At 47.0% G+C, this 24,775-nt stretch overlaps 1 protein-coding gene across 8 annotated transcripts in view; it reads right to left on the bottom strand.

Annotated features, from left to right (window-relative positions):
• The window catches only part of MRTFA (myocardin related transcription factor A), a 167,192-nt gene that overhangs the window by 12,071 nt on the left and 130,346 nt on the right, over positions 1-24,775 (bottom strand). For all 8 annotated transcript variants that reach the window (XM_073788139.1, XM_073788140.1, XM_073788138.1 and 5 more), the window contains 3 exons: positions 6,547-6,602; positions 3,810-3,885; positions 2,729-2,890 (listed from right to left, as the gene is read on the bottom strand). In XM_073788139.1, coding sequence (XP_073644240.1) covers positions 2,729-2,890; positions 3,810-3,885; positions 6,547-6,602 — 294 coding nt within the window. The remainder of the gene's footprint in view (positions 1-2,728; positions 2,891-3,809; positions 3,886-6,546; positions 6,603-24,775) is intronic.

The raw sequence follows: 24,775 nt of genomic DNA, 5'->3' as shown, positions 1-24,775 counted from the left end.
CCCCGAGGCCCTCTGCCCCTAGGACCCAGCAGGACGCCCCTGAGCTTGTCCCCCACCCCCCACCCGCCCTCCCAGGGGCCCGCAAGGAGCACGGAGAGGATGCAGCTCGCTGACAGTGGGTCACGCTAGGTCTAGGTGCCCTCCCACAGTCTCCTGCTCCCAGAGAGGGGACCTGTCATGGCACAGCAGCCACAGGACAATGGGACTCAGGACGGAGGAGCTGCGGGTCCACCCTGGCCTCAGCCCAGCCTGAGGAAGCTGCTGGCCACGCTGCAGCGGCCCCAGGGCCGTCAGGCCAGGTCACTGAGGGGCCCACCCCTCTCTCCTGCAGCCAGGGCAGCCCGGATGGGGCCCTGCCCGGCCGGAGTTCACGGGCCAGGCACCCTGGAGCCCAGCCGCTGCTCTGCTGGTGGGAAAAGTGGATGCTGAGGGGAGGCCGGCCATGACTCTGACGACCAGCTGGCGGCGCATGTGCGAGCAGGTGGCCGCAGGTGTGTGGTGCAGTCCGGGAGACGGAGGCCGTCTGCGAAGCCCCTCCCATCCCGGTGCACACCCCGCTCTGCCTCCCCCTCCATCCCCCACCTCCTCAGCCTCTCCCCTGACTCCTTCCTCTCAGCCCTAAACCTCCTCCTTGACCACTATGTCCCTCTCTCCTCTCCACTCTCTTCCTGAACAGACGGACCATGTGTGCTGTCACCACTGCCTTGCCTCCTGCTCACTCCTTGGCCTGTACGCTCACTGCCGGCGAATGCTCCTCTCTCCCCAGTCACCAGTGATGACCTCGTTCCAAACTAAGCTACTTCCCGGGCCTCAAACAAGCCGTATTCTGCCAGGGCTCCAGGCCACACTGCCCCCGCTGTCCCCTCTGCCTGGAATGTCCCTCTGCACCCTCTCTACTTGGCAAACTGACTCGATCTCCAGGTGGGCCCGAAACGTGTCGTCAGCCCCACCGCCATCCGCGTCCCTGAGAGAAGCCCATCTCGGACGGGCTCTCGCTGCCCCTGCCACACACCACTGTCCTACACTGTCCACGACAGAGCCGCCAGCTGGTCTGTAATGAATGTCACTGCAAACAGCAGCAGCCCTTCCCCGAGTCTCCCTGGGCGCCCAGGACTGTGCCGGGCCCTTCACAGCCATCGTCACCTGGGAGCCTGCAAACTGTCCCGAACGGCAGGTGGCTTGGCTACGACTTTACAGGGCCCTGGTCTTTCTAAGTACGTGGTGCCACACGTGCCTGGGAGCTAGACTCGGAAATCACTTGTGCACACGGCAGCCTTCTCCCGTCAGACTGAGCTCTCTGAGGGCAGCCGCAGCGTATTCTGTTCGTCTCTGTAACGGCAGGACTCACATAGGCCTGGGGCGTGGCTGACTGTCAGCAAACATTTACCAGACGGGCTGGCTGCAGAGTCCAGAACTGACCTTGGCCCAAACGCTGTCGTGGAATCTGGTGAAGGTCTGGGCAGGAAAACACTAACACAAGGTGAAGTGAATGCCAGGGCAAAGCAGGGAGTTAAAGGGGAAGAGGGCAGTCAGGGCACCTCCTCTGCGGGTGCAGATGAGGTCCCAGAAACCGGTCTCCTCTGAGCCAGGGCTCGGGCCCAACGTGGCTGCTTCGGGCCTACTCCTGTGCCCTCCCCTGCCCTGCCCAAAGACCTAGCTCACTCCTACGTGAGAGCACCTGAGCCTCCTGAAGCCACGGCCGCACCCCGGGGGCAGGTCTCAGGCCTGTGGCAGCCAAAGAAACATGTCTGTACCAGCAGTTACCAAAGTCTGAGGGAATCATGTGTGCACACCTGCCCGTGGCACACGAGGCCCTGCACGTCCTGGACTCTGTGGCCTCCCCCTCACGTCTCGACACCCGCTTCCAGCTCCACGTGCAGGCTGCTCCTTCTGCCTGCTGCACATGCTTTCATTCCTACTCACCCTGCACCCCCACCTGGGCCTCAGCTCTTCTGACGCCGACGCCCGCTGTCGGGGCCGGAGGGGCGGCCTCCATCACCCCCATCTGGGCCTCAGCTCCTCTGACGCTGATGCCCGCTGTCGGGGCCGGGGGGTCGGCCTCCATCACCCCCATCTGGGCCTCAGCTCCTCTGACGCCGATGCCCCCTGTCGGGGCCGGGGGGGTGGCCCTCCATCACCCCCACCTGGGCCTCAGCTCTTCTGACACCGACGCCCGCTGTCGGGGCCTGGGGGGGCGGCCTCCATCTCACTCTCACCTGTTTACTTGCCTGTATCTGCTCCTGGGCTTGAGCTCCGTAAGGACGAGGGGCTTGGTCTGCCTTGTGGGGCTGTGGCCCTAGCACCCTGCTTGGATCAATCGACCTTTACTGACTGAACTATCTGAGGAGAGTGCCAGGCTCCAAGAACAGATTTCACTAATGAAAAGAAACTGCAGGCACAGTTTCAAGGTCCCAGCGTCTCCATGTGCTCACACACACCACCCCGGACACCTACCTACCTTCTCTGGGAAAGAGGGACAAGCCCCTGTGCTCACAGAGATGGGAAGTGGACAGAGGCCTCTCTGTCACTGACGCAGTTATTTTGGCGCGGCGCTGATCTGTGAGGCCACTGGCGCTGTCCCAGGCTCATAGGACCCGTTTATCAGGCTCTCATACTCTGTACCTCGGCTCCCCCAAGGCTAAGCAGGAAGTCAGGGAGCAAGCGGTCCAGAGCCCATGCCCTCTGCGCCCCGCCTTCAAGTCCACACGTGGTGGCCGGGCCTCCTCACCAATGATGGCTTCCTTCAGGCTAGACTCCACAGGCAGGATGTTCTTCTCCACCAGCTCCATGGGGCCAGGCCTCTGCGCAATCTTCTCGTTGAGGTCATCGGCCAGCCTGGCTCTCTTCAGCTTCAGCTGCTTGGCCTGCAGGGAAGGCTCAGCCGAGGTCTCTGCCCGTGGGAGAGAATGGAGCGCAGGAGGATATAGGAGTGAGGTGGTTCTGCCCTGGGAACTGCAGAGCAGCTCCCCTTCCCTCTGGGGAAGGAGCAGAGACTATGAGAACGTAAATCAAGTGCCAGGCGGAGTACGGTGGCCCGGCCTGAAGTTTCACAAGGACAGAAGAAGGGGCCCCCGCTGTGGACAGTGTGTGGTCACGCGCAACAGTGGTCACTAGGCACAGGCTGGCCCAGACGACTCTCTGAGCTGGAGCTAGAGCTGAAAGAGCACCAGGCAATGGGTGGTGTCTCCTCTCCCTCAAGCTCGCTGCATTATGGGGACAATCCACCTCCCTGCTCTGGGCCTCAGGGTCTTCCTCTGCAAAGTGTGGGGTTCAGTCTAGGAAAGTCTTCTTCCAACCCCAAAGTGGTTTCAAAACCAAACAAAAAGTGAATAGATTCAAGCCAAAACCTTTCCTTCCCTAGAATGAGGAAAGAAGTGTGTGTGGGCAGGTGGAGTACGTCTGGGATGATCTTGCTTGTACTTCACAGGTGCTCCTGTAAATACTGAGTGAGTGAATGAATGGATGGATGGATAGATGAAGGAATGAATGAAAACAGAAAGTAAACACATTTAAGAACAGCGTTGGAGGAAAGGATTTCATACCGAGGTTTTATGAGATCCAGGGCCACGACATGGCCATAGAAAAAGGGAAGCCACCCCAAGAGAATGTGACTGTGCTCCTTTGGGAATTCCCAAAAGCCAGGGGTGGTTGCCCACAGCACTGCTGTTTTAACTGCGTTAAGGCTCTGGCTTACACTGTCAACTGAAACGGGAGTGATGAAAAAGAGGGACGACAAAACGTGGGTGGTGCAGGGGTGAAAACAGTGAGAATGAGGGTTTAGATGAAGAAGCATTTCCAATCTAACACACCTTCCAATATGTGCATCCTGACCAGCTCCGATCTCTCCGGCCGGGAACGAATCTTCCGCTTCAGGTAGTCCTCTGTCTATAGAAAAAACACACCAAGCAGCTCTCAGATCCAGGTCACAAGCTTATGGCATGAACAGGACCAAAAAGCAGCCGTGCCTTTAGTGGGTCACCTCTGCAGCCACCACAACCTCAGCCTGGAGACTGCAGGGTCCTGAGGCCTGGAAGGACGCGTCCATTTTCAGCGCACCTGCCAAGGGCTTCATCCATCTGTCAAGACCATTTGTCGCTCTGAGGCTGGACTACTAATATATTTTTTAATCTATTACTTTTTTTAAAAAAATCAATTTATTTATTTTATTTTTGTCTGCATGGGGTCTTTGTTGATGTACGCTGGCTTTCTCTAGTTGCGGCGAGCAGGGGCTACTCTTCTTTGTGGTGCGCAGGCTTTTCATTGCAGTGGCTTCTCTTGTTGCGGAGCACGGGCTCTAGGTGCACGGGCTTCAGTAGTTGTGGCACATGGGCTCAGTAGTTGGGGCTTGCAGGCTCTAAAGCACAGGCTCAGTAGTTGTGGTGCAAGGGCTTAGTAGCTCCACAGCATGTGGGATCTTCCCGGACCAGGGCTCGAACCCATGTCCCCTGCACTGGCAGGTGGATTCTGAACCACTGCGCCACCAGGGAAGTCCTAATCTATTACTATCATATGTTATGTTCATCAAAGAAAATTCAGAAAATTAGAAAGTAAAACAACAATAAAAATTTTTAATCATCCACCGTTAGTATTTGGGGATATTTGTTTCTAATCATTCTTCCATGCAAAAGATAAGTTTAATTTTGCAAAGCTATAATCATACTGAATATAATTTTATACCTTATTTCAAAAAACTTGGCACTGCCTGGTACCATGAGCATTTTCCATGCACTCTGAATGGCTGCTGAGTACTAATTTTGATACGTGGTGTCATAGCTCTAGTTCCTTAACGTCTCATGTCCTCATTTCTGCACTTCTGAGACGTCAAGCAAATTAAACCATTCCCTCAACAGTCTCAGAGCCAGCCCACTGCCCGGCGCTCACATTATAATGTATATATGACCCCGGATTTGTCTGACTCTAGAGCCTGTGCTCTTAACCTTTGCACCAGAATTTTACAAACCATAGGTCAAGACCATTAGTGGGTCAGGACCAGCACAGAATAGGGCAGGATAGGACAAGACAGGACAGGACAAGACAGAGCAGAGTAGGGTAGAGTAGAATTGAATAGAAAATAAAGTATCAGAGCATACTGCATGCCTACAGCAAGGTAAAGACTTGCTCCTTGGACTGGCCTTGGTGCTCTGACTGGTCAGCTCTGTGCCAGCCCCAGGGTGGTGCTGAGCTCTCCAGGAGATGGCTTACAGTGGCCGCGGGTTCAGAGCCTATCACCCATCTGCAGTGGGCAGAAGTACTGCCATGACTGCCAGAGAAGATGGCAGAACAGGTGTCGTACACTGCAGGTCTTCACAGACAGCAGAGGGAGGCATACGGTACTGATGAAGAAAACACCTGGAGTCCACACCCCAAGGTTTAAATCCCAGTAAGTTGCCACTTACTAGCTGGACAAGTTAGTTAACCTCTCTTAACTGCATCTATTAAGATAAAGATAATAACACCTAATTCATAAGAGCTGATGTGAACATAAACAAGAAAAGGGTATAATTTCACATGTAAAAGTACTCAGTAAACTAGTAGCTGTACTAATTAGTTCGTATTTACTCCTTGCCTTGGAGAAGCAGGCCAGGAAATGGTGCCAAGTCTTAAGACTGGGTTGAGGGCACAGGCAATGACATTCCTTTTCTCTCTGCTGTATTCTCTCATCCTCTCAGGCACTGAAACAGTGCAGCTGGTCACTCCTTTGGTTCCCAGGACCTGTGGCCTCATTCTTCCCACTCACTCTAAGAATTAATCATAATTTTCCTTAGAAATTTGTTAAAAATAAAATAAAGACAGAAGATAGTAAGGTAAATCTTGGAGGTAAATATTTCAGTCTCTGAAAGAGCTGTGGGTCTTAGGGAGCCCTGGCCTATGATCCTCCCTCTGGGGAGGCTCTCTTCCCTTGTCTTTTACATAAAAGAGAAAAGTGAAGGGGCTGAGAGGGGGAAGCATGTTCTGGCGAATTCCCCATCTCCACCCACACTGGGCAGCAGAATATCCCCTGAGGCCCCCGAGGGAACTGAAACCGAGGGGGACAGGGCAACAAGCCAGGTGCTGCAGTGTGAACCTGAGCTCAGAGGGACCCAGCTTCTGCTTCCATGGCCTCAAGTGGACCCTGGCTGCTCAGGGGCACACGGAGACCAGTAAGGTTTCCATGCCCATTCTGGAGAGGTGTGGGCAGTGTGGCCAGACAGGAGGGACCACCACTCAGCAAGCTTTTCCATGGCTGGTGGTCGTGTCCTAACAGCTACAAAAGGCTAAGTGGAATTAAAGAGGGGAAAATACTAGTGGTCTCCAAACCAAAAGAAGGGAGGTGACCATTACATACCCTTGAACGTACTAAAGGAAGAAACTCATTGTGATCATGGCCCATATCATCACACTGGGAGACGCTTGGGTGGGGATGAAGCAGAAAAGCCAGAGCTTTCTATTTAGAACCATAAGGCCAGGGCTGACCCTGGAGGCAACGCTAGACTGGAAGGAAGATGACAGCAGCACAACAGGCTCTGAAAATGCTCTTAGGAATCCTTGGGAAGCAAGGTGCCTTACCCTGGCCCGCTCCAAGCTCCTTCTCTGCTCATGAAATGCAGCTGGACTTTTCAAAGCTGTTGGGAGAAGAATGATAAAAGAATTACTTTATAGTGAAGCATCATGTCTACTGCTACAATTTACAGTGGAGAAGGTATCTTAAATTCAAGTTAATTTTAGCAGTACTATTAATATCAGCTGAAGTGAAGAAGAAAACGGCACCTGAGTAAGCACATATCTTTATGGTTCAGCTACCCCATCAAAACAATTCTGGTTACTTTGTTCCTAATGGGAACAGTCACTGCCTAAGCTTGGGCTCTGTAAGGTGCACCCAGGGAACATAACTTTAATATAATCCTTATGGAGCAGTCAACTCTCCAAGAATGCCCACTGGGCCTCCCTTTACCCTCGGGGAGACCAGGACACAGAGCAGAGCTGCAAGTTGGGTCCACCACTTTCCTTCTCCAACCTCATCAGGAATCGCAAAGTGACCGAACTGTTTGAATGAGGCAGTTAAACCAAAAAGACATTGCATCTACTTGGGTGCCATTTCCTTCTTCGGTTCAGCTGGTATTAATAGTTCTGCTAAAATTAACTTGAATTTCATCTTGAAGGACTAAAAGAACTTCACCATGATTGTCTGGTTAACCTTGGTGCACACAACCAGCAGCTGACCAGACGCTCACTGTATCCCCCGTCACGGACCCGGCTCTTTTCTGGGGCTACCACCACATGGCCACAGCTCGCAACTCAGCAAAGCACACCGAGGGTGGGGAGACCAAAGCAGGACCCTCTACAAATGCAGCGCTGTGAAGAGAGTCTGTGTCAAAAACTCAGCAGATAACGAGTTGGGACACCCTGAGGATGAGAGGGGAAAAGGCCTGACTCACTTCAAGTTGGGAACAACAGCAGTAAGAGAGAAATTCATAAGACCGTGGTCAGTTTCACTTCTGCTGCCCTAGAATTTCAGTGCAGCTGTGAAACTGTGTGTGCAGATAACTTTTGCTGGGCTGCTGGCTGTGGTAGGAGTGCAGGGGTAAGGAGACGCTAAAAGTAGCCAGAGCACAGATATGACCCTATCCTGCCTGGGCCTTTGCGCTTCCTCCCCCCATCCCACCCCCAGGGGCTGGGCCTCAGGAGCAGCAGTCCCCGAAGAAAGCTCCAAATGTCACTGCAGTACTTCTTTTTTTCTCTAAGTTTTTTTTTTTCCTAATATTAAAGTAAAAAAGAAACCCATTTTAAAAGATCAGTTGGAAGTACCCTATCTTCTAACGGCAGGGGGAGCGCTAGATTTAACAAATAATCTCTAAGGAAAACCAGCAGAGGCTCCCTCTCCAAGCTACCAGAGCATTCCAAAGCATGACCCAGGCCATCCCAGCTCTAATCTGAAGGTCTTGGCATCTCAGTGGGTAAGCAGACAGCCCCTGCACCTGCTTCTACTGAGTAAGGCTGGTTCAACTCCAAAATCAGCCTCCAAAAGTCCTGATATGCAGAGTGTGATGGACCAGCAGGGAATGAACACACAACCTTGCTCTAGGAGTGCTTATCACACGGATGAGACGAGAAGCACTAAGAATCAAAGCAAAACTCAGTGTCCGCCCCCCACCCCCAGCTGCCTTTCTGCCTTAGTTTTCTCCACAGCTCATCACCGCCTGACACCCTGGATGGTCATGAACTGCATCTCTCTGTATTCACTGCCAGCCTCCTACCACTACAATAAGCTCCTCTGGGCACGGCAGGGGGTTTGTCTACTTCTTTCTCACAGTACCCCCGCCACGGAGAGCACGTAAGTCATTCAATGAATTAATGAATATTCTATAAGGAACGGATACAAAGTGTACACTGGTGACAGGAAAACTAGAGGATCCTGTGAGCTCTAAACTTTCATTTGTACAGCCAGAATTAGGCTCTCATCTTGGTTCAAAACTTCACAGAAGTCCCAGATATAAAAGCAAGACATGTGCATGCCTGTCCTGGGTTCTACCAGTTACCGCTGGTGTGACACGGGGAATGACTGCTTTCCAGGTCTCATTTTCTTCTTCTGTGGAGTCGAGTCCGCCCACCTCCCAGAACTCCTGTGACAACCGAAGGAGAGTGAAAGGGCTCTGCAGCCAGTGGCGCCCTCACCAACACATTTAGGGTGCTGCTGTCATCACGTGCAGTGATTTGGTTGAAACAGGGGTTAGATTCCCACACGGGCCAGCTAGTTCCTACACCATGGTCACAGATAATCTGGCTAAACACCAGTCAGCGTGCAACGACCTACACTGGCTATCCTAAGGGGTAAGGCACAGATCCAGCTTCTGGGAAAACAACTCACAAAGCGCAGAATATCTTGATGGAAGGGGAGCGTAACATTTTCATGTACAACGAGGATGTTGCACCATGAGTGGGGATAAGTGACAGGTGAACTGGCTGTACTGTACGTGACTTCCTGCTTTCCACTGGGTTAAGGAAATTTTTGCATAATAGCGAGGATGCCTACCTTCTGTGGTGGGCATGGTTCTAAATACTTTAAAATGTTACCTAATTGAATACTCCTATTGATTCCATGTGATGTGTAATATTCCACTGTACAGATGAGGACAGGCTCAGAAAGGGTAGGAAAGGCAGCAAGTGGCAGAATAGGATCATAACCTAATTCTCTCTCACCCTTAAGTCAGAGTTCTTTCCCTCCTCTGGGTTGGCTCCTTAACTTCTTCAAAAAGTGGAGAAGAATGACCCCATTGGATGGGAGGCAAGGAGGTCTCAATGACCTGCAATGCTTAGATGTAGGGCTGAGGGCAGGCCATGTGGAAAGGCCAGCTTGACCACAGTACTGAGCACAAACGTGTAAGGAAGGCTCAGAAGAGGGGTGCAAAGTACACAAAGCAGGTACACAAAGCCACGGTTTCAAATCTGGGGCTCACCATGGAGCTTAAGGTGCAGCCTTCAGCACTGATACTAGGAGACGAGCCTGGAGGTGGATGAGAAGACCAGAGCAGTTCACTAGCTGCTCAGAGCTTGGGCAAAAGAACCAGAAATGAAGCCCAAGAAAAGAATTCAAAACAATAATTACTGATTCCAAAAGACTGTTTCATTTTATAACAACAACATTATAATCTCATTGAATCCTCTTAACAACCATGAGGTAGGCACCACTGTTCCAATTCTATACGTGAGGAAACTAACACTGCAGTAACCTGTGAGGTCACTCACCGAGTGGCGGACCCCAACCCAGGTCCAGCTCTGTCTCTCTTTCTCCCTTTATGACAAGTGTGTAGGCTTCTATCAGCCCCTGAAGAGCCCACTCACTTTGTGCTGCTCTCTCCCCACGTCTAATTCTGCTCTGTGACAGCAAGTTCAGCGATTTCAAGAGCCACTTCCAACATGTGAAAGGAAGAGGGGGAGCAATGACCAGTCTTGTACGGGCTTCAGTCAGGACTCCTGGAAGGCGCTTCCCAGGCCCATCTGGGGAAGCCTGGAGCTGGGGCAGCCAGTGCTCTCGGTAGGTCGGGGTTTGGGGTGGAAAGGCACTCCTATACATGTCTGGCCAGCTCTGTTAAAAGCTGCAGCCGTGGAGGGTAACCTAGTGAAGAGCTCAGGGGTGATAAAGGTAAGCCCTGGGCTTTCTTGATGTAGAAGCAGGTGGCAATGTATAGTCAAAATCACAAGCTTCCACGCTAAGGGAATGAGACACAAGGAAGTACAGCAACGCAGAAAATAATTTAAAACTTTAGGCCTCTACTAGCTGTGGAAAATCCCCAAAGGCTCGAAGCTAACCCATAGACATGTGTCTGAGTAGGAGGGCGGCATTCACCTTGGACACTCACGCCCTCTCTTGCTGCCTTAATGCTTTGCCAGAGGAGCCAGGGCACTGCTCACTCGGAAATTTTATTTTCCCAGAAACTCCTAGAAGGCAGTCTCTGAAAGAGAAGCCCCACCAAACCAATGCAAACCCAAGAACTGTGCACGTTGTTTATGAGAATATACATTTTTGGTGTCAGAGGGCACCAAAACTTGATCCTCTACTCCCACCCTCCGGGAGCTGGTTTCCTGGAACACTTGCGCGGCTTTGCGTGAACACAGGGGGGTGTGCAAACAGATGCTCAAACGAAAAATAACCAAGCCCCCCCCCCCCACGGAAATCAAATGAACACAAGTGGCTAAGAGGTGTGGTGCTCTTAGTCACAGTTTCGGTGCTAGATGTGGGCCCTGCCCCTGGCTGCCTCTAACCCCCGATTTAACACTCTGTTCCCTCTCTCCAGCGCCCATCTTCTTTCTCCCCTTACACATTTGCTACCTTAATTAAGTGAGGTCATTTGTGAACTAAAAAGAGAAAAACTGTTTCAATTTCCTTTTTCAAAACACACTGCCATCCACTTCCAGGGGGAGTTCGGTGCTGTGCTGGGTGTGATCTGATCAGACGGAGCGCTGTGATCTGATCTAGCACCGAAGCGCGAACATAAGGAGCCTTAAAAACTAACCTAGCGGGGCTTCCCTGGTGGCGCAGTGGTTAAGAATCCGCCTGCCAATGCAGGGGACACGGGTTTGAATCCTGGTCCGGGAAGATCCCACATGCCGCGGAGCGGCTGGGCCCGTGAGCCACAATTACTGAGTCTGCGTTCTAGAGCCCGTGCTCCACAACAAGAGAAGCCCACGCACCACAATGAAGAGCAGCCCCCGCTCGCCACAACTAGAGAAAGCCTGCGTGCAGCAACAAAGACCCAAGGCAGCCAATAAATAAATAAATAAATAAAAAGAGAGTAACTTAAAAAAAAAAAAAAAACCAACCTAGCACATGAATGTAGTGCTTTCCCATCACCAGCCCCAAATTTAGTTCAACATGTAGGCAAGTGAAAGCCTCCTAGGAGCCACAAAGCAGTTCTGGAAATGCATCTCAGCAAGAAGGATAGCAACAAACCACAGATATTCATTTTCTCATCATTATCATTAAGGAATATTTATTAGGTGCCTGGGTCTGAATGTCACTTTATTAGGTGCCGACATAGTAAAAATGATCGTTCCCATACTATGCTAGAATTAAGCTCACGGCCAATTCTGTATTCAGAGGAACTCAAAGGCTATAAACACAGGACAGCTAACAGAGATCAACAGACTGCCATGGGCTAAGGAGCCCTTCTTCCAGGCAAGCCTGCTGGATTTCTCTGTTCACTGTAGAAGCAGCAGGCATACGCACAGTGCATCTCTGGAGGCTGTGTCTGTGTGTGGTAACAAACATACTTAACAACTCAGGTGGGAAATCAGAACTACGTCCATTCATCCATCTATCTAATAAATAATTCTTAAGCAACTGCTGTGCTAGTTACTGAGGACAAGCATGTACAGGATGGAGTCCCAGCCCTCAAAGGCAGCTCAGGGTCCGGTCAGGGAAAAAGACAAATAATTACAATACAAGATGGAAGCATAGTTGTAGAGGTAATTTAAAGTGCTACGTAAGACAGAAGAGGCAAAATTCTGCCTGAGGAAAGAGTGTGTGAACTGTCTGGGTAGATTTTACAGAGAAAACCCAAATGAATGGAATAGAAACACCACAGGCAGACAAGGAAGGTCATCTAAGAGCGTGACAAGTTCTAGGGACTACAAGTGGTCTGATGTGGTGGGACCAGGGTGTTCACATGAGGATCATGAGGCTTGGGGGGGCGGGGGGCAGGGCCTGCATCTGGGGAGCCGGGGAAGACATGTTCTCTGTTCTTCCCACTAAGTACAAATAAACACTCTGGACCTTACATAAATAGGTTCTGAAAGGTGGAGGGAAGGTGGCAGACTGACTAGGGACCTTGGAACCCAAAGAATGACACAGTGGCGAGTCCCCCGAGTTTCCTTTTTGCCTTACATCCCAGACTTGGAGCTGAAGAAGCTGGCAACCTGGAAATGCCAATGGAAGCGGACAGAAAAGCCCCAACAAAACCTACTCTCGCTAGCCACAGGACCAGGAAAAGGGCAGCCTAGCAAGAGAAAAAACTTAAGACAGTAATCATTCTACTCCAGACAGACAGCACGGTGAAAGCCCCACCCTCAACAGGAAAGGCCAAGTGGGAGGCTAGACTTTCACCCTTACGAGGCTGTAATGAAGCACCCCAACACCCCTGCCAGGTGGTGTCAAAGAAGGCCAAGTAGGAGGCTGCCCCCAGCCCAAGGAATAAGTGGAGACCAAGTGGGGAGCCTGGACTTACACCCCCTCTAGCAGTAAGGAGATTTCCCCCCTCCCCCCGCTGAGGTGGTGTCACGGGGAGGACTGGTGAGGTGTCAGGACTTTCACCATTACAAGGTCACCTCCACCCACAAAGAAGTTTAACATCGTGTCATCCAAGCCCTGGAAGGAGAGGAAAAAGACGGGTTGGAAGAGTACTTAAAACTTCCCAAATTTGGCAAGAGACATAAGTCTTCAGAGACTGAAGAAGCTGAGCAAACCCCAAACAAGTTAAACCCAAAGCAGTTCACCCCAGGATACATCAGAATTAAACTTTTGAAAACTAAAAACACAGAAAAACACTTGAAAGCAGCCAGAGGAGAAACAATTTGAACGACAAAAGATTTCTCATCAGAAACCATGGAGGCCAGAGTTACCACATTAACCAGGCGAGTGACATGATCAGAACCACATGGAGGGGTGGGGAGTTATTTCTAACTTGATGTTTTATGTTAAAAAATGGAATGAAGACGTGGCACATATACACAATGGAATATTACTCAGCCATAGAAAGAAACGAAACTGAGCTATTTGTAGTGAGGTGGATGGACCTAGAGTCCGTCATACAGAGTGAAGTAAGTCAGAAAGAGAAAAAAATACCGTATACTAACACATATGTATGGAATCTAAAAAAAAAAATGGTTCTGAAGAACCTAGGGGCGGGACAGGAATAGAGACGCATGCCTACTAGAGAATGGACTTGAGGACATGGGGAGGGGGAAGCGTAAGCTAGGACGAAGTGAGAGAGTGGCATGGACATACATACACTACCGAATGTAAAATAGATAGCTAGTGGGAAGCAGCTGCATAGCACAGGGAGATCAGCTCGGTGCTTTGTGACCACCTAGAAGGGTGGGATAGGGAGGGTGGGAGGGAGGGAGACGTAAGAGGGAAGAGATATGGGGATATATGTATAACTGATTCACTTTGTTATAAAACAGAAACTAACACACCATTGTAAAACAATTATACTCCAATAAAGATGTTTAAAAAAAAATTAAATGAGCAGAAACATACCTGGTAATTGGTATATATTCATTTCACCACTCATGTCTGCACTCACATGGCTCCCCCCTCTTCCCTGCACCCCCTTTTAACTTTGAATTTTTTTTTTGAAACCTACAAAAACACTGAAAGAGCAAGTAGTAAATGACCCTATAACTCTGACCTAGATTCACCAGTTATCTTTTAGCCATATTTGTTTTCTCTCTCTCCTGTGCACACATGCACATACACACAATTTTGTTTATTTAATCACTTGGAAGTGAGTTGCAGACACAGTTGTCCCTTGGTATCTGCAGGTGACTGGCTCCTGGATGCCCCACGGACACCAAAATCCATGTACCAAAATCTTGTATAAGGATGTTCAAGTTCCTTATACAAAATGGCGTAGCATTTGCATATAACCTATGCACATTCTCCCATATACTTTAAATCATCTCTAGATTACTTATAATCCCTAATACAATGTGATTGCTATGTAAATAATTTCCAGTACGTGGCAAATGCAAGTTTTGCTTTTGGGAACTTTCTGGAATTTTTTTTTCCAAATATTTTCCATCTGCGGTTGGTTGAACCCACATATTTAGAACCTGTGGATACGAAACCTGCAGATACAGAGGGATGACTATCAATCACATTTCATCCCTAAACTCTTCAATATGCATTTCCTAAGAAGAAAGACATTCTCTTATCTAACTAAAATATCTTTATCACACCTCAGAAAATTAATATTAATCCAATAATATAATCGAATTTGCAGTCCATGTTGGAATTTCCTCAATTGCCCGTCAAATGTCTTATAGTGGTTTGGATATTCCCCCTTAATCCAAGATGTAATCAAGAATCATGCACTACATTTCATAGTTGTCTCCTCGGTCACATTTTGAAACAATACTCCTGCCTTTTGCACTTTTCCTGACACTGACTTAAGTATACAAACCGGCTTGTTTTGTGGAAAGAATGTCCTATATTCTGAATTTGGCTGTTTCCTCGTGATTAGATTTAGGTTAAACATTTTTGGCAGGAAGACTACATAGCTGATGTGTACTTCTTAACATCAGGAGGCACACACAGTACCATGCTGCCCAACCACTGACAGTGCTGAAAGCATGAAAGGTGACACCAGATCTCTCCATCCTAAAGGTAGCATTTCCCCTTTTGTAATTAATACATAATCTGTGGGGTAACATTTTGAGGCCTTGTGAAAATCCTGTTCCCTAAGCACTGCTTACCTAATGGTTTTAGCATCTACTGATGATACCTGCCTGAAATCAAGTATTACATTGGGAATTGCAAAAGAGTAAGAATTGCATTTTTACAAGATCACTCTAGTAGAGATCAAGAGGCCATTCAGAAGAATAAAATGGAGTGACCGGGTAAATGGTTGTACCATTAACACTCCCAGAGAGGGGATACAGAAGGAGTAGGCCTGGGACAGGGTGGGACAGATGGTGTTTAGTTTGGGACATGCTGAATATGAGCTAATTGTGTGACATCCTATCAAGAGATGTGCAAGTGGTATGTATGTGTACTTGCATGTGTGTATATATGTACATATGCTTATACGTGTATGTGTGTGCACACGGCATCATCTAGGGATAATGTAATATATGTTATGTTGAGACAGAAGAAAATACTTCCCAGGATGAATCTTAAGAGACTCTCAGAATTTAAGCATAGGTGACGGACAGAGCCCAGCAAAAGAACCTGAGAAGGCTCATGGGGGTGGGAGAAGGCTATAAAGATATAGAGACTCGGCTTCAAGAAAAAGGGTGTAGGTAGAAAGAGAGAGATGTTAATAGTGGGCAGGTCAGATAAAATATGGCTTGCAAAGTTTCCAGAGGATTACTCATACTTAGGACACAGCCAGAGGTCTCGGAGCTATGCTGGTGAGTTGGTGGAGATGGGGACCAATCACAAGAGGCAGAGGAGTAAGAGTGAGGGTGGGGTCCAGAGGTGTGTGTCCCCTAAGGGGTTAAGACCGCTAACTGTTGGTTACTCACTCCCAACAAGTATTAACTGAGAGCCCACATGTCCGTTGGTGCTGGGATATCCTTGTTCTTCCCTAGTGAAGAATGATGCATCAGACAAATAAACACCTAACACAGTAGGAGGTGGTACATGCTCTGAAGAAATATAAAGCAGGGTATGGGCGACAGAGGGTGACAGGGCAGGACTTTACACGCAGTGGTCAGGGAAAGACTTTCTAATGTGATGTTTGAGCCAAGACCTGGAGGAAAGGAATGAGCCCTGCAGGCAAGGAGAAGAGCAAGTGCGAAGGCCCTGGGGGGGAACCTGCCTGAGAGACAGAGGGACCTCAAGCAGGACAGGCTGGCAGAGCAGAGTGAGCAGAGAGAAGAGTGGGAAGAGACGCTGTAAGAGGGGGAGCCGCAGAGGGCCCGGCAGGACTTCGGACTTTACCCTGTTCTCAAGTAGAAATAGAGGGAATGAAACAGGGAGAAGAAATAAAGCAGGATTGTGCCTGTCAACCGTGCTGTCGACAAAAAGGCTCCTGAGGGTAACGTAAATAAAAAGATCTGCTGCAAATGGTTTCCTTGTTTTCCCCCTGCTGTTTGCACAGCATGCTGGGAATTACCTTACTTGAGCTTCTTAGTACCTGCTATTTCCTACACTTTATAAAGGAGAACTGACTTGCCTGGGATCACATCCTAATTAACGGCAGAACAAAGGCCTCTGGTTCTTCTGATTCTAAAATTTAGATCTTTTAATTTATGTATATTTCAGCATAAGCCAGGTAGGAGGTGGAGTGGGAGTGGGTCAGAGAAAAGATACTTCTCTGATCAGGCATCTTTAAAAAAAAAAAAATTGATAGTTACAAAAAAATAACAAACAGTGATTTTAATCTGATCTTTTACATTTTGCTTTCTTCTCCTCGCTATTCCTCTGCAAAGAAATGCTGCCTTGTCATTTGCTCCAATATTGGCAATGGGACAGAAGGGAGGATTTCAGATATAACCTCAGAAAATGTCAAGGGGTACACATTTTCCCATCCCTTTTCCCATCAACCCTCTCTCAAAGGGGTCAACATAGCAGAAGAGGGAGTCACCGTATAATCAAACTCCTTCCAAAGTTAACTGAGTCTTGCCACATCCCGTGGCCCTAGCACAGAAGTTTGTCACACAGCTCCAGGAAGTTCATTAACTCCGCCAAACTGACCACAGACATGGTGCAAGGCCATATGAGAGGCAGGCAAGGCAGGCTTTTCCCAGCATTGGAGGCAAGGGGTCATAAGCTGTCTGTACTCAATCATTTTATATGCAGCAGCCTCAACTGTCTTAGAAATTCATCAACTCTTGAATCACGTGGATAGGACTATCCTGTACTTCAGAACTCCTGGCGAGAAGACAGTAACAATATTCTACGCCGTCACTAAAAATGAAAAGGGGAATGATGCCAGCAGCCCTTGGTCCAGTGTTTCTCCGAGTGTGGTTCCAGAACCACACTTGCATTAGAAAGTCTCTGGAGGGCAAGAATCTCTATGTAATGCAGAGATCCCAGAGCTTCAAGAATTTCAATCTTTAGTCAGCTCTTCAAGGAGGCTGGTGCCAATAAAATTTGAAAACCATTGTTTCCCTAGTCCAAAAGGCAGGGGAAAGGTGACACTGCAGATGAGAAAGTAAGAATTTTTATTTGCTCATTCTCCACCACCAGGGGCTAAGTGACTAAAAAGTACACCTAGTTAAGGACTTGATAATTTTTCGGAACAGCTAACTCAAAATTGCAACTCTGATGGCTGTGTAGGTGTCCACAAATTGGTAGAGTTTAATCTCCTGAGCTCCTTTCAGGACCACTGCTTCGAGGTGCAAAGTATGTATTTCTGAGAGTCAGAGGATCAGGGCTTTTTGCCATCTTCCTCACACCCTGGCGAGGGCCTCATTCAGCTGGGATGGATTCCACACCCTGCTGTTTGTATTCGGGCCTGGCAACACACTCAGTGGAAGGCAGCTACAGAAATGTAGTCCTTGGTCTTAGCACACAGCAGGTGAGGAGCACAGAGGTTGGCTGTGTCACTGATGTGTAAGGGTTTACAACAGCATTAGGGGAATGATTTTTCTTGGGATTCCACATCCAGGCAGAGGAGGGGCCCTTAACCTGGGACACACTATACCAGCTTTAGAGTATCTATGAATCCCTGGAAACTGTGTGCTGAATTTTGGGTACTTGCTTGGGCAACTGTCTAGTGAGAGGATGTGTAAGATTTTCCAAGGAGCATCAATGGCACACACACACACACACACACACACAAAATCAAGAACCTCTGATTTAACTAAGCGTTATTAGGACAGAAGTGAAAAGATGCCCATGGCCTTCAAGCCAGCAGACAAGAGCAGCAACTTGGAAGCAATTTTAATAGAGGGTTTAAAAATGATGGAGCCACTCTCACATACAACCCCTCCCCACTAACTTTCACCTTTCCCCACCAACTGTAGTTCCTGATCTAACACTGTTTTCAATTTTAATATTTACAAAGTTGAAATTTTGAAAGTACATCAAGCTATCATCATGAATTCCTCTGTCAATAAGAATCATTAGACCGTGACTTTCAGGAATTAGCATGGGGTTCAGAGCCAGAAGACCTGGAGTGGATCTACCTCTGCCTTTTAGTGGTGCTGTGACCTTGGGGAAGTCACATGACCCCTCTGAGCCTCAGTATTCTCATCAGCAAAATGGCAATTACATAATTTGCCGTGATGACTCCTAGCATCAAAGTGAAAGTGCTCTGCCATCTGCTAGAAGCTCTGGTTAATAAGCGTTTGGCACTGTTACTGTTTTAACTTTTTCTTCTGTGCCATCCTCCTTCTGAAGAGAACAGCGTGGGTGTGGAGTCAAATGCTGAGAGCTAACTGGGGTTGACTTCCATTTTTTGTCTTTCTGTTTTTATCTGTCATACCAAAATGCCTGCAAAAATAACCTGCCATTGTTGACCATTAACCAAAGAGTTGTGTCAACAGTCCAGGGACTGGCCATGACAATGAAAACCAGAACTAAGTTCATGTGAGTCAAAGAAAGAGCTTGGGTGATGGGGTATGGGGAAGGGATCATGCACTCTGGGGCAAGCACGGGTCCAAACTGACAGGCAGAAAACGTGCTTCATCCATATCCTGTTTTGGCACTTGGGCTGTCACCCCCACCCAAACCATCAGGGAAGCCAACTACCAGGAATGAGTGTTAAAAATGGAGACTCAAGGATGCTAATCTTTTCCTTTGCAGAAGTGCAAGCTGCTCCAGAATCTTCAACCTTGACCCACTGATGGTGAAAGAGACTCAAGACTGGGACAAAAAAGTCATAGCACAATCCTGCATGGCATGAATATCAACAGGTACAGTGAATTCCAAAAGGCTAAAATATCAGGGGTCTAATATTTTGAATTTGGCCTTCCAAGTTTCTCTTTGACATGTATGCCAGCCATGTTTGTATCTGCCTTTCACACCACAGCCCAGCCTAATACTCCAGATCAGTCAATTATCATTCCAATATACACTCCTTGCTCAAGCATACACATATACCCCTTTCTGAAGCCCCATAATCAATACACCTAAGTCATCTGTTTAGATACAAGCTCCAAATCACCTTTGCCCTTCTGCAAATAACATCCCACTAGGCTGAAGGATTTTAAATCACTGCCATCATCGGGTGTCTCTCAGGGCTCCCCTTGAGTACATAATTCTTTAGGATTTTTATCGTTTAAGTAAAATTAGTGCGTAGTTTCAACAAGTGACTTTATTAACTCCTTTACTTCACTTATTATCTTGCAAAGATGTTAGCCTTGGATATCTCAGACATGTTGAGAACTAATTATTAAATGAAAGTGAATACCTATTACACTTTTTAGATATTAAATTGTGTCAAGAATCTGTATCAAGAAGATTACTTTTGATGGTCTGTTCAAGGGAGCTCCCTGTTGGAGTCTTCTTTGGATTCAGCAATGAATACGCTCAGAACATACAACTCATTCTAGGGTCTATCTTAGGATTAGTTAGCAACTGGACAAGGAAGAGGTTCTATGCTAGTCACTGACCACTGACATGGGAATACACACTTCTGATGACCTACATCAGCTGGAAGAGAGATGAGGATGCTGACATATATCAGAAAGGCAACATAAAATACCAAGGAGTGACGTGCCCAGCTGGTCTTCTCCTGAGATGAAAGAGAAGATTCCTGAGGCCATATGCCTAACCAATTTTCTCTCAGCTTCAAATCTAGGGATCAGGTTAGCTCTAATCCTGGAACACATGTTTTACCATGGTGTTTTTTTTTTTAAAGATTTGTTTTTATTTATTTATTTTGGTTGCGCCGCATCTGAGTTATGGCACACGGGGTCTTTTAGTTGCGGCATGCAGACTTCTTAGTTGCAGCATGCGAACTCTTGATTGCAGCATGCATGCAGGATCTAGTTCCTCAACCAGGGATTGAACCCGGGCCTCCTGCACTGGGAGCATGGAGTCTTACCCACTGGACCACCAGGGAAGTCCCTACCATGGTGTTTATCAAATGCCATTGAAACTTGGGATTCAACTACAGTTAAATGGTAACATTCCGGTGCTGAGGATACACCATCTCAGACAGGCGGAGTTCTCTTTCTCTGCTTCTTTAAAAAAAAAAAAAAAGTTACGCCGTACATCTGAAACTAATATAATGTATGTCAATTACATCTCAATTAAAAAGAAAAGGGAAAAAAAAACTACCTCTTTCATCCAGAGATATCTATGTATCTGAAAAAGCCAAGTGGACCACACTAACAGCTGTGAGACTGAGCATCTGAGAGAAGCACGAGCCCGAGGGCCCCGGGTGGACTGGAGAGGTGGGAAAACTGCAGGCTTTGGGGAGGCCTTTTCTTTTTTTCTCTTTTATAAATTTATTTATTTGTTTTATTTGTGGCTATGTTGGGTCTTCGTTGCTGCACGCGGGCTTTCTCTAGTTGCGGCAAGCAGGCGCTACTCTTCGTTGCAGTGTGCAGGCTTCTCATTGTGGTGGCTTCTTTTGTTGCGGAGCACAGGCTCTAGGCGCGGGCTTCAGTAGTTGTGGCTCGTGGGCTCTAGAGCACAGGCTCAGTAGTTGTGGTGCACGGGCTTAGTTGCTCCGCAGCATGTGGGATCTTCCCAAACCAGGGCTCGAACCCACGTCCCCTGCATTGGCAAGCGGATTCTTACCCACTGCGCCACCAGGGAAGTCCCGAGGGAGGCCTCTTCTGAGCTGCTGCCAGAAAGGGGCGCTGGTCAGATCCTGTCCAAACTTCTTTGGCTCACAGGAACAGCTGTTCAGAGACTACCACACAGAGCTTCTAGCAACTCCCAAGTGGACTAGAGCACATGGGAAACGGCCAAGGCCCAGGTGAGGATCTGCTCTCACCCTAGCCCCACCCAAACTCATAATCTACACAGAATCCTTTGAGACAGAATGTCTCGGACCGTGGATGGACCTAGAGATACTCATACAGAGTGAAGTAAGTCAGAAAGAGAAAAACAAATATCGTATATTAACGCATCTATGTGGAATCTAGAAAAATGGTACAGATGAACCGGTTTGTAAGGCAGAAATAGAGACACAAATGTACAGAACAAATGTATGGACACCAAGGGGGGAAAGTGGGGCCGGGGGGGGGATGGGGGGATGAATTGGGAGATTGGGATTCACACATATACACTAACATGTATAAAATAGAGAACTAGTAAGAACCTGCTGTATAAAAAAATTAAATTAAAATTTAAAAAAAGAACGTCTCAGACATTGTAACACTTCACTTAAAAGCAAAAGAAATGACATTTCCTTGAAGCCTACAATTTTGTCATCTTCAATCTTTGTAAGATTTACAAAAAGGGGGATGGGTGGCAATTCAGCCTCAAACTAGACCCTCTTCTGCTCTGGAATCACCAGTGTCCCTGCCAGTGAACATTTCTGTCTCTTGGCAAGCTGCCCCAAAATAAAAAAAAAAAAATTATTCCCAACCCAGCCCCTCACTTGTTTTGTTTTAAGAGAGGTTAAAAACAAAAATACATTACCATGGAGAGGGCAAGCTAATAAAATAGTAGTCCCGTTAATATACAACCAAAAGGGGAACAATTTTAACAGAGTACCATGTTGACTAGTGGTTCTTTGAGTCAGTAATTTTCAGCAATTGTTTTTTAATCCAAGGGCAGGGAGGAAAGTGAAATTAAGAAGGGTTTTATTTACTGAAAGATAGTTCCTGATCTTAAAAAAAAAAAAAAAAGGTTATGAAGAACCTAGGGGCAGGACAGGAATAATGACACAGATGTAGAGAATGGACTTGAGAGGACATGGGGAGGGGGAAGGGTAAGCTGGGACAAAGTGAGAGAGTGGCATGGACTAATATATACTACCAAATGTAAAACTGATAGCTAGTGGGAAGCAGCCGCGTAGCACAGGGAGATCGGCTCGGTGCTTTGTGACCACCTAGAGGGGTGGGATAGGGAGGGTGGGAGGGAGACACAAGAGGGAGGAGATATGGGGATATATGTATAGCTGATTCACTTTGTTATAAAGCAGAAACACACCATTGTAAAGCAATTATACTCCAATAAAGATGCTTAAAAAAAAAAAAATAGTTCCTGTTCCCAAACACTGGTTTTCACAGAACTTAATGAGATATATATATATATATATATATATATATATATATATAAAAAGCTGCTTTCAGATTCACAAGATGGTAGATCCAAGCTAATGTTCTCACTCTTAACTGCAAATACTTCTACCTGTATTTCAAAAGCATGAACAATACGTCATCTCATTTTTCTCCAAATTAACTGTGGGGTAGATAAGAATTTTATTTTTTTTAAATTTATTTTATTGAAGCATAGTTGGTTTACAATGTTGTGTTATTTTCTGGTGTACAGCAAAGTGATTCAGTTACTAACTGAACTAACCAGAGGAAAGGAGCAGTGTAGTCATGCTGCTCCCAATCCATCCCTCCCCCACCTCCCTCCTCCTTGGCAACCACGGTCTGTTCTCTCTGTGAGTCTTCTTCTGTTTCACAGATAAGTTCATTTGTGTCATATTTTAGATTCCACATATAAGCAATATCATATGGTATTTGCCTTTCTCTTTCTGACTTACTTCACTTAGTATGATAATCTCTAGGTCCATCCATGTTGCTGCAAATGGCATTATTTCATTCTTTTTTTATGGCTGAGTAGTATTCCATTGTCTGTATGTATATGTGTGTGTGTGTGTGTGTGTACACACACACACATACACACACACACACACCCCCCACATCCATTTAGGTTGTTTCCATGTTATATAAGAATTTTATAAAAGTAGAATTTGAGTTCAGAAAAGTTAAGTGAGTTACCTAAAATCACCTTGTTCCTAAGTGGCAGAATAAAGCCTAAAACTCTATTGCCTAATATAACAGCCACCACCCACATATGACTACTTAAATTTAAATTAATTAAAATTAAATTAAATTAAAAATTCAGCTCTTCACTCACGCCAGACACATTTAAGCACTCAATAGCACATGTGGCTAGTGGCTAGTGTTATAGAATATTTCTAACATCACTGAAAGTGCTATTGGACAGGGCTGGTATAAAGGCTAGTTCTTTTGAATTCATGGTAACTTGGGGGAAAAGATGCCACGGCACCTCAGTATTTAATAAAGACGGACTGAGAGTGACAAAGTTAAATCATAGCCTCTTTCTCATTACAAGAAATCCTGAGGTCTGAGGAGGTTGGTTTACCTTCTCAGGGGTTAAGAACACCAAAAGTTACTTTTAAAAGAGCTTCACCAAAATAGATTTTTATCCATATGTACTCAGGAAAGAGAATCTTGAAACTCAGTTTGTACACTTGATCAAGAATAATATAAGAAATAATCCCCAAGTTACAAATAGCAAAAATATTATTATTAAGAATTTTAGCTACAGAGGAAAAGAGATTGCAATAATTAATCCTGACACTTCCAGCCATTAAATAACCTTCTGTCAGAGTTTAGAAGAAATTTCTTGTTGGTGCAGAGACTGCTATAGTCAGATGAACAGGAGATTTTCGGCTAACGTGGGGGCCAGTAAAATGACAGCTTAGATTAGCTACCAGTGCTGCAACTGGGCCGCACTGTCTCTGTGTAGCACTTGGCTAATGCCGACGGCTGAAGCATGGCAAAGGGATCAAACCGTAGAATTGAAGGGCTGCGGAATCAAGATGTGGTGAAGTTTATTAAAAATAGAGCTGCGGGAACTCCATTACACGAGGCCATTTTTTTCCAGTTTCAGGGTGAGAACACAGGGCCTACTAGAAGATATATAAATCAGTCAAAACTAGCTGGCCAACTGGCTCACTTTCTCACCCAGCAACATGTCTGAGGGCCTCTCAGGGGCCAGGCAGTTGACAGTCCCCTGGATTGACAGTGGCTGCCCTCTCTGAGTTGTGCTGCCCTCACACCCTTCGGATTTTCCCAACCACTGAGAAGTAAGTGTCACCAATGGCAGAGGCTGAGTGCACAGAAACACCATTTAAAATGAAAAAAACAAGCTCACCCAAGAAATGGAGGAAGATCCTTAATCTACTGGACAAACATAATGATTTCCTCATGTTTGCCAAGGTACCAAGGTTTTCCTACTACACGCACATGGGGCAATAATGGCCTGGTAAGGGGTAACTGGAGCATTAGAAATACGCTACTCTCTGCTTTTTCTCAAGGATTCACAATGGAATAACAAAAGGTGGAGAGGGAACAGACAAATGAGATTCTTCTCTCATATCTAGAAAGATTATAGGAGACTTTTTTTCTCATTTGTTTGGGTCAGGAGAATTTCCAGGTTTTCCTTTAAAAGGTTATTCCTCTGCAGCAGCTCTCATTGCCAGAATGTTTTTCTTAATTTTCACCTTAACCTTATGGCTTGTACACTTTAAATGTCAAAGAGAAAGGCTGTGGAGAAAGCTCTGTTTGAGAACAAAGTGTACCACACATGACCCACCTCTTCTACGAATCTTCATCCTAGATACAGCAGCATTCCTTAATCTTTGTACTTAAACACCAGCTTCCTATCTGTGCCATCTCTCCTCTCCCT

Source organism: Tursiops truncatus, chromosome 11 (assembly GCF_011762595.2).
Source record: "Tursiops truncatus isolate mTurTru1 chromosome 11, mTurTru1.mat.Y, whole genome shotgun sequence".
Lineage (NCBI taxonomy): Eukaryota > Metazoa > Chordata > Mammalia > Artiodactyla > Delphinidae > Tursiops > Tursiops truncatus.
The sequence above is the reverse complement of the archived record's forward strand: the minus strand, read 5'-3'. Positions and strand labels throughout refer to the sequence as shown.